The 9,993-nt window shown below is 36.3% G+C and overlaps 1 protein-coding gene across 1 annotated transcript; it reads left to right on the top strand.

Annotated features, from left to right (window-relative positions):
* Positions 1-1,508: 1,508 nt before the first annotated feature.
* Positions 1,509-6,994, top strand: LOC125832851 (cyclin-dependent kinase C-2 C-like). Its single transcript, XM_049512041.1, has 9 exons — positions 1,509-1,941; positions 2,966-3,250; positions 3,390-3,707; positions 3,923-4,150; positions 4,315-4,412; positions 4,714-4,819; positions 4,903-5,388; positions 6,695-6,812; positions 6,925-6,994. Exons 1-9 carry the CDS (start codon positions 1,552-1,554, stop codon positions 6,930-6,932), a joined length of 2,037 nt encoding a protein of 678 aa, XP_049367998.1. The 5' UTR covers positions 1,509-1,551; the 3' UTR covers positions 6,933-6,994.
* The last annotated feature ends 2,999 nt before the right edge of the window (positions 6,995-9,993 follow it).

Raw genomic sequence — 9,993 nt, 5'->3', positions numbered from 1 at the left:
TAGGATTATGGGATCTTGTCTATGCATTGCACACGTATGGCTTAGGGTTGCTTATGGTATGGTTGGTTTATTATTTACACTATTGTGCATGATGATTTTTAAAGTTGCAAAGAGCATGGTTTCAACTAAATTGTCCCTTTTTGCATGTTTTAAGGATTTTTATGCATAGCTTCCATACTTAGTACATATTTGTGCTAACCCATATTTTCTACCTTTTTCCATAAAGTGTAGGTTCCGGCGTTTGAGGTGATCCTTCACTCTTGTTCAAGCTAGGGATTAGACTATTCCCCAAAGCTTGTGGTATGTCCTCATGGATCCGAGGACAAATGACAATTTGTTGTTTCCTTCATTTCTTTGTATTTCATTTCGGATTTCTATTGTAAGGGATGTGACCCTGTTTTGAGACCTCGATTGTAGTAGATGGTTAAATGAGACTATGTCTAGACTTTCACTTTAGTTTGATGAAAATTTTCTTAAGGACTTAAAAAATGTGTTTCTATTCTCTATTATTCTTTACTTGTGTGATGATGATATGCTAAGAGGCTTACTTGGAGCCTTTCAGGGTTCCATGTGCCAAGTTACATTTAGGGGGTACCCCTGGGTCATGACACATTTCTAGGCAGCAGTTGGTGAGTTCTCTTTGTTCGGGGACTTCATGAAGTTTTTCGTAGTTACAATCTTATTTCAGATAGTATTTACCTTTGAGGGTAGTTGGGGGTCATGTTCTGACAAATTTATTTCTTCTCACTCTAGTCAATAGTGGTTTTATTTCATACATTAGTTGTTCAGTTCTTCCATGGATTTTCAATCATTTCATTTGGTTATATATTAAGTATTTCACCCAGTTAATTATGTCTTAGCTTTTACTTGCAGTTTGTAGAATGTTAGTTTAATCATTAGCAACACGCCGGTACTAAGAATCTTCTTCGAATCAATGTGATCTTAAGTTCCGATCACATCTTGAGTGTAGACTCTGATCATGACACAATAAAAAAATTATGATGGTGACCCTCTTGTAGAACCATCATTGTACCAGAGGCTCATTAGTTTTCTAATGTCATTTAATTTTGAATAGTTATCAAAATACATCACAATGTCATTTAATTTTGTGGTGTTAACCATGTCATGTGATAAGTTAGAAGAGTTGCCAAAAAAGAGAAAGTAACATTATTTTTTAAATGGACGAAACCGAAAAACGACAAACAAATTGAAACAGAGGGAGAATGTGTTAAACTCAATAAATAAAGAGGGTAAAAAAGAAAAAGGAATAACCAACTTTAACGACTGCATGTCACGTATGGCGGCAATGCACAAAAAATATTGTCTTCTCTCTGCTTTGGGACTGGTGGACACGAACCCTTATTAATCTCTTGGATTTCACAAAAGAAAAAAGAGTTCAACGTTGACCTTCCCAAATGTGTTTATTTCTTTGGCCATCGCCCCCAGAAAAATAGCTAATGTAGGGACTTCAATTTTGATCCTCATTTTTCTCTCTAGCTCACCCATTTCCCATCAAAGATTTTTTATTCCTTTAATGGGTTTTGGGGGGACATGGGTTGTGTCAGCTCCAAGCAGGCCAGAGCCCATTCTCCGCCCCCACGACGCAATTCTTCTCTAACAACTCCTGTTATTATTAATGCTGATATTACTGAACACAATGTGCACCATGTCAAGGCTGGATTTGCACCTCTGGAGAAGATCAAAGAGGAACCCGAAAAGGAGAAGAAGACCGAATCGTTAATCCAACGAAGCTCCTCCAATTCTAAGGCTTCGAAAAAGGGAAATTCGGATAAAAAGGCTAATTTTAGTATCAAATTTGGAAGGCTAAATGAAGGAGAACATTTGGCTGCAGGATGGCCTGTTTGGCTAACCGCCATTGCCTCTGAAGCTATTGAGGGATGGATGCCCCTTAAATCAGATGCCTTTCAGAAATTAGAAAAGGTAATCTTCCTTCCTTCGCGGATTCAGAATTTAAATTTGATTGGTTCAATGGAAACACACAATTGTAATTAATTGTTTCATATGGAACATGATGTTGAAGATTCATATAGCCGAACCCAACTGGACTGGGATTGTTGATGTTTGTTATTGTAATGAAAACATCATTTCTTGTGATAGAGAAGAAAAATGAATCTTGCATTATCTATAATACAAGATTTCAGATCATAAAAATGTATACTATGTTTTGACAATTGGTGTATGTGTTAAATGTTATTACATACCAACACGATGAGCCATATAGGATTGACTTTCTAATTACTATACGATGAGCCGATGACAATTGTTTTTTGTTGGTCTTATTGATTTTTGCTCCATATTCTTATGGCTGCTTATTTTATTATTTTCTTAATGTCCTGAAATTCTGAAGGGGCTCTTGACCATCTCATTTCGAAAGAAGAAGCACCATGAACCTTTGAAATTTAAGTTAATTTGTAAATACTAGCTCTGAATGATTCTTAGCATCGGATGCGGTAACAATAACTTTTGGATGAATTTTCATCATACCATTTATATTGATAGGTTCATATATCCTACCTAGAGATGTTTATGCTTTAAGTAGAGTTTGAGGATACTTAATTTTTCCCCTCATGCCAATTATGAGCTCCCCGTTCATTGAAACATGAGTACAATCATAACTTGAAGGAAACCGTGGGGTACCCTAATATAATAATTTACTGCAAGCAAGAGTAACAAAGACGATGTGTGACAGATTTAACTCTTCAAGCTAGTTATAATGAACTTATAGGAAACCATGAACAATGTTAGACTGACTTTAGACTCTTGGTTTACTGCACATGCCACAGGGATTTGAAAATTTTGATAACATATTTAGGCCTTGACTGCCTAATTTCATATGCAATGGTACACGGACGTTTGGACTGACTATTTCAGTAGAATATTACCGTCTTATGAATGCAAAGGGAATTTCTTCTTACAAATATTTTTCTGCCTTCTACATCTGTAGATTGGACAAGGGACATACAGCAGTGTTTATTGTGCACGTGATGTCGAAACTGGTAAAATGGTTGCCCTGAAGAAGGTGAAATTTGACAATTTCCAGCCAGAAAGTGTCAGATTTATGGCTCGAGAAATAACAGTTCTACGCAAACTTGACCATCCAAATGTCATGAAGCTGTTGGGAATAGTTACTTCTCGGTTATCATGCTGCATATACCTTGTTTTTGAATACATGGAACATGACCTCTCTGGACTGTTGTCATGTCCTGATGTCAAGTTCACCGATTCACAGGTTTGTTAGCATTAGACAATGTCTCTCTACCCTTGGATGTTGTGTAAGGATCACTTTTTGAATCACTTTACTCGCAAATTTAGGAAAATATGAACATCTCATTTTCTATTCTTCTCTTCTTTTTTTTGGATGGAATTAGATTAAATACTATATGCAGCAGCTGTTGAGTGGACTAGAGCATTGTCATTCCCGAGGTATAATGCATCGGGATATTAAAGCTTCCAATGTTTTGGTAAACAATAAAGGAATTTTAAAAATAGCAGATTTTGGTCTAGCAAATTTCCTTAGTGCTAGGCACAAACAACCACTAACAAGCCGTGTGGTGACTTTATGGTATCGACCTCCTGAACTTCTCTTGGGATCAACAAGTTATGGGCTAACGGTGGATTTGTGGAGTGCTGGTTGTGTTTTTGCAGAACTGTTCTTTGGGAGGCCTTTCTTAAAAGGGAGGACTGAGGTCAGCGGTTTTTTGGACTTCATTTTCGATCGGATAACATTTTGTACATAATTATCATAATAACTTGCAAATGGGAAACGAAAATCTACACAACTATAAGATCTATGAATGAACTCTTGAAAATAATAGCTTGATTAGATGTTACTCCTCTACTACCATGTAATGCTACTGATTTTAGTCAACTGTGAAAAAGTTTCTTTTTCTCTACTCTGCAGGTTGAACAATTGCATAAAATCTTCAAACTATGTGGTTCTCCATCTGAGGATTACTGGAAAAAATCTAGACTTCCACTAGCAACTATTTTTAAACCTCAACATCCTTATGAGAGTGTGCTTCGAGATAGATGTAAAGAATTACCAAAAACTGCTGTCAACCTTATAGAAACGCTTCTTTCAATTGATCCTCATAAACGTGGAGCTGCTTCATCTGCTCTTGATTCTGTGGTAAGGCATGGGGAAAGCAGTTCATGAATCTTTTACTCATTGTAAAGTTATCTCAGTTTTTTGTTCTGTGTTTCAAAATTCAACTCTCAGTTTTGACAACATTTAAGACAATTCTTTCAGCATGCTAATATTATGGTTCAACATTTGTCATGTACCTTCTTCAGTATTTCAATACAAAGCCTTACGCATGTACGCCGTCAAGTTTGCCTAAGTATCCACCGAACAAGGAAATTGATGCAAAGTTCCGAGAAGAAGCAAGGAGGTGAATTCCCTTTCTTCTTTGTCCTTCATAGAAAACAAATTTCGCATATAGTTGCTTAAATTGAGTGCAGGTCATCTGGAAGGAGCTCAAAGATAGTAAAAGCCAACGAATTTAATCTGTAGGTGTAGACATAAAAAGAAAGATGGTTTGTCGCTGTTCCTTCACTAGTATGAGTACTAGTTCAACATTATAGCTGAAACATACGTAGTTCACACCAAACATTTCATCCATCTCGAACTGCTTAGTTTTAAGAAACTAATCTCCTTTGATTTTGAACTTTTCCCCTCACTTACATTGTCAGAAAGAGGGCCAGTTCCACAGTGAGAGCATCTGGAGCTTCAAGAAATTCAAGAAAGGTGCAAAAGTCGCTTCAAGAATCGAGAAACTTTGGCATAGTCTCAACAGAGGTCTTTTTCCAGTCATACATATACACATACTTACATTCCTTTTTGACGGTACATTGACAAATTTCCTTTTATTCCTTATGAAGGATGCTGAAGCTAATATCCATAATGCTCGTCGAAACATTGGTGGTAGTGGCCATATTTCTAAAGGAAAAGGAGCTACTGTGGCACGCATATCAATGAAACCATCTTATGATACAGTGTCAGAGGCTTCTCAGACGACCGAAGAATCTCAAGGAGAAAGCATCCGATCTCTCCCTGCGCAAACAGCTTCAAGTGGCACTGCATGGGCCAAAATGAGAACGCAAGATTCTGCAGCCTCAAGGCCCCATCCACAGGCCAACTCAAAAAGTCAAAAGTTGATTGCCTTTGACACATCTAGTGTACTACACTCAGCCGATACCTTGGATTTAAACATGCCAGGTAATAATGACTTTTCGAGCAGGATCAACAATGAAGCCAGAGGCTGCAATAATGATGCAAAGCATTCTATTAGCAGGCAATACACTCATCATGAGCAACGAGATTCTTTTGGATCATCTGATATACACCAGTCTCAGGAGATATCAGAGGTTCGTATTCTTGATCTACTATACCTATTTGAAATTAATAGTGAGAAACTGAAACTTTTCTTTTCTGCTGTAATGCTAGCATAGGAAAGCTTTTGTTTTTTGGAGGAATTGGGTGGGATTGGATAAAATTGACCCGTAAGCTATTCTATGGCTAATTGCAACCGCTCCTCCGAGCGTTTGATATTAGTCAGTTGTGCAGTGTTAAATTGTGTGACCATTTCATTGAAAAGTTAAAACTGTTAGTGAACAAACTTTATTTTCTTAATTTTGTCTTCAACATACTGAAAAGAAAACAAAACTGTGCCTTCAACATGTCTCCTCAGTGCTGGAGTGTCACTGAGACTTGAACCCCCAGGATTTCTATTTACCCTAATACCATTTTAAGAAATAGACTTGAGCTGAACTCAAAACCAAGGACTAGTTCTAGAATTACTACAATTATCTGAGTAGTTGATAACTAGATACCATCAGTCAAACTACAACTGATTTAGTGCGTGATTCACAGATTTACAGCCTGAATTGGATGTAGTGTCCCATATCGGTTAATGGAATGGGTCATTATATAGTTTGCGACAGTCCTCACCTCATGATCAAGTTTTTGGAGTTGAGTTAGCTGCAAGGTCTATTTTCTGTTCCCATCCCTATCCGTGATTTACCCAATGTTAGGCCCTCATCCTACGTTGTCCATGCTTCAAATATCCAATACTAGGAGAGCAAGGAAGTATTAAGTGTCCAAAATTTGTTGAGAAAATGGGATGTCATCTCTTTATATAGTCTAAGACTATCATCTCCTCATGAACTAGCTGAGTTTGATTTAAGCTCGAACTTCATTTTCTTTGCATGGAGATGTTATCATTGTTGTGCTTTGCAAATCTCTGCCGTCTGTGAAAAATGAGTGCAATGCCTATGATAAACACACACCTGACACATAAAGCGGTAGTAAATGTTATAAGTGTACTGTATTTTTAATATATGCAATAATGCTACAACCTACATGATATTTTGTGTTTTTTTTTTCTTAGAACTAAAAAACCCAATAAAAGATAGCTAACTGCATTTCAAAGGGGAAGTCTTTATCAGCACCAGAAGTGGTCAGTCTATGAACTTCTCCCATTTCGACCTTTATAAACTGGAAAGTTACAGCAACAATGGACCTTGCCTGTTAGCTAAAATAACTTAAATATCATGTCTACAATCTGAAGTTTTATTTTTTATCTGAAGCCATGTAATACATGCAACTTATAAGTAATTGCAAAGGTGCAACGGAGAATATGACTGAATATGTGAGTATCTTTCTAAATGACAGGACTATAATGGCCGACAAAGAAGGGTTGTGTTCTCAGGACCATTGATACATCAGAGGAGTGATCCAAACCAGGATTATCAAACGCACCAAGATGGTCGCAGATCTCGGTTTTATAAAGGTAAACACATTCTTATATGTGGTGATTTCTATTTATCACAGTAGAAATCCATAAAGAACCATTTTTTTTTTCTTTCTTTTGTTAAAAAATCAAATTTGGTTTGTTTCTGTAGATTTGTAATGAGAGTGATCTGGAAGTGCATCCTGCATCCCTTAGCCAGTGAAGTGACTCTGAAGAAATGAGGATGTTTGTTGGTTGAGAAGAAAATCAAAGTTTGTTAAGCAATGTATCATTTTCATATCATTTTTGCCCTGACCACTCTACTTATGAAGAGCTTGGACTCTATGAACTCTGATCCTTGCAACTATATTTTTCTCGTAAATCATGTAGACACCCACTGGTGCAAGACATAGTTTTTTGACCAGAAATATGATGGAATCGCCGGAAAATTTGATGCTGAAATATCCTACAAGTGCTTAGCGGAATTGGAATTTGATAAGTATCCCCAAAACCATTAAAAATCATGACTTTTTTTTTTCTTCTATTTACTGATTTGTGTCCAGGCTTACCTATTTGTAAATGGAAAATCTGTATACACACATTCAAACCTTTAGTTGACATGTTTATACTACAAATTCAACCATCCATTGTGCCTTTGATCGTTTATGTCTATATATGTATTCGGCTCCAATTGATTATACAGAAGATTGTTGAATGAGGATAGGGACATAGGGATATTATCTGTCATCATAAACTAAATGGACTTCTTTGATCTAAAAACATACCAAGTCCAAAGGAACTAGAACTTTGAGTTTACCGATTCTAAATTCTGAAAAATGGAAGTTACTGGAGAAGACTTGGTGTTGTGCCCACCAATATAACTTAATTTAGTCCATAGCCACCCCATTTCTTTTTGATTTATTTTGTAGGTTTACTTTAAGAAAAAGTCAAAAAGTGGGGTAGGCTTGTGGGGTCAGGGGCCTTTTTAACACTTTAAAAACTTGGGGGATAAAATACAAGTTTTGAAAAATCATTTTCTTCCCAACACTTCAAATATTAAATAAATTTAATCCCTCCAAAAATAAAGTACAATCCCAATATTAAAAAAATTAATATATTGGGTTATCAGAAAATCCTTTTTCCGATGAAACCTCAGAACTTTGCTCTCCAATGTGGCTTTTGATCTTCCATATATCAGCTTTATCGATTTCGTAAACCTCCATAAAACATCTTTCTCCAAGAACCAACCTTTCCAATCTTCTATTCTTGAAACCATAAACAAACGTACGATCCCATAATAGTTCCGGAAGATTTCAAACGAAGTGAATCGGGTCTATTTTGTTCAATATTCTTCCCCAAGTTCAGTTGAATCGTGTTCAATCTTCTTCCTCTCAGGTAAGTTTCATCATTGTATTTCCAGTAACTTTTACCCCTATTTGATTTATTTTTTAATTGCGGTAGTGTAGTGAAGTTTAGATATTTGCTTAAACTTTTGAAAATCTGACCCTTTTTAGTTTATGTTTCTTATTTGGCATCGTTAATGACGTTTTGATTTGGATAATGCATAGAAATTTTATAAAAGTTTATATGTTAGCGATTTGAAAAAATTTATGGTATTTTGATCGATTTAATCGATTTTAAAGTTTTATGCTTGCGATTTTACTATCGATTTCTGTTTGAACTCCTACTTCTTTTGCATGTGTTTTTAATGTAAGGTTTGATTGTGCTAATAGACTAGTGGTCGATATTTTGAAATGACAAATTTATTTTTGCTTGTATATAGTACAATATGGCTAAAACTAGAGGCGGCATCATTAAACGATATGATCCTTATGCTTCTAAAAATAAGAAAAGGAAGGTTGAAGAAGTTTCCAAAGCTTCAAAAAAGAAAAAAAATATTGTGAAAGAACATGAGTCGAACTTTGATTCTGATACAATGGTCGAGATTGACAACTACCAGGACAGTAGTGCCCAGTCTAGTGATGATGTTGAATCTAGTAATGATAAAAGTGACAGTGAAGATGAGAGTAGTAGAGATACCCAAACTGGTGATGAGGATGAAGATCCCCTGTCTTTTCCAATTTGTGCAGAAGACATTCCTGGTAAGTCGTATGATTTAAAGACATAGATAGATGAAATAGGATCGTTTACAGCAAAAATATTTGTTAGAGCAAGGATGGTTGTTTATTGTGATTTGATAAATCTTCTAGTTCAAGAAAAAAATTATGATGATTTTAAAGGCACTTGTTTTGGGCACTTGAGGCATATTTCAGAACATTTCAAGTTCAATGGACAGATGGTCCACTATATGTTGTTGCGACGTGTAAAAAGTGACAAAAAAATACATGAAATTTGGTTTTGTATGAATGATAAGCCTGTTTGTTTTGGCTTAAGAGAATTACGGTGCTGAATTGCTCAGCATACTCCCGTGATGCAAAATTGAAAAAAGTTCTTGAAAAGGGAGAGAGTAACGACTGGGTTCCGTCGTTATAGAAAAGCTAACAGGGAAAAATTTTGGGTCAGAAAACTTTTTCATAGTAACTTGAGATTTCCCAACCTAGTCCAGATTTGGAGGAAATCGAAGTCTGTGAGATCTAGGAAAATCTGGTAGTAATTGGGTGATCTAATTATGAATTTGATCACATGAGTAGATAGCTAAGACGTTAAGGAACCCGTACGACTTTACGGAATTGAATTCGGGTGAGTAGAACTCCCGAAATTGATCTTACCGTGAATGGATAGTTTTTGAGTGTCGTTGGTTGAAGGCGTGTTGTGAAATGGGGGTATTGGAATTATTAAAATAGCTCACTGTTTCGTGCAAAGCCGCTTTGGCAGAGATTTTTGCCGCCAGGGCAGGGCCCCTGTAGCGGGGTGAGGACCGCTGTGGCGGGCCAGACGCGACTTAAAGTCGTAAATAAACACCAAAAATATTTTATTCTGCAATTTTCAAACTTGAGAGCTAAGGAACGAACCCAGGTCTTTTCTTGACAGTTTTCCACCATTCTTGAGGCTAAAGGTAAGATTTTAACTCCTCAAATCCATTTTTCGATCCGTAGTACGTAATCTAATGGGTAATTATCGATGGGAAAGGATTTTGACTTGGAAACAGTGGCGGAAAAAGCCCTAATTTGGAATATGGGATCATGGGTTTGATCTAGGGTTGATAGGATTTTTGGTAATTCAGGTAATTAGTTATTGTTTATTGATTCTCGTGTTATATTAATTATTTGTAGACCAAGAC

The sequence above is a fragment of the Solanum verrucosum genome, unplaced genomic scaffold (assembly GCF_900185275.1).
Source record: "Solanum verrucosum unplaced genomic scaffold, falcon-dt-bn FXZP01000174.1, whole genome shotgun sequence".
NCBI classification, from domain to species: Eukaryota; Viridiplantae; Streptophyta; class Magnoliopsida; order Solanales; family Solanaceae; genus Solanum; species Solanum verrucosum.
This window is presented reverse-complemented; position numbering and strand designations above follow the sequence as displayed.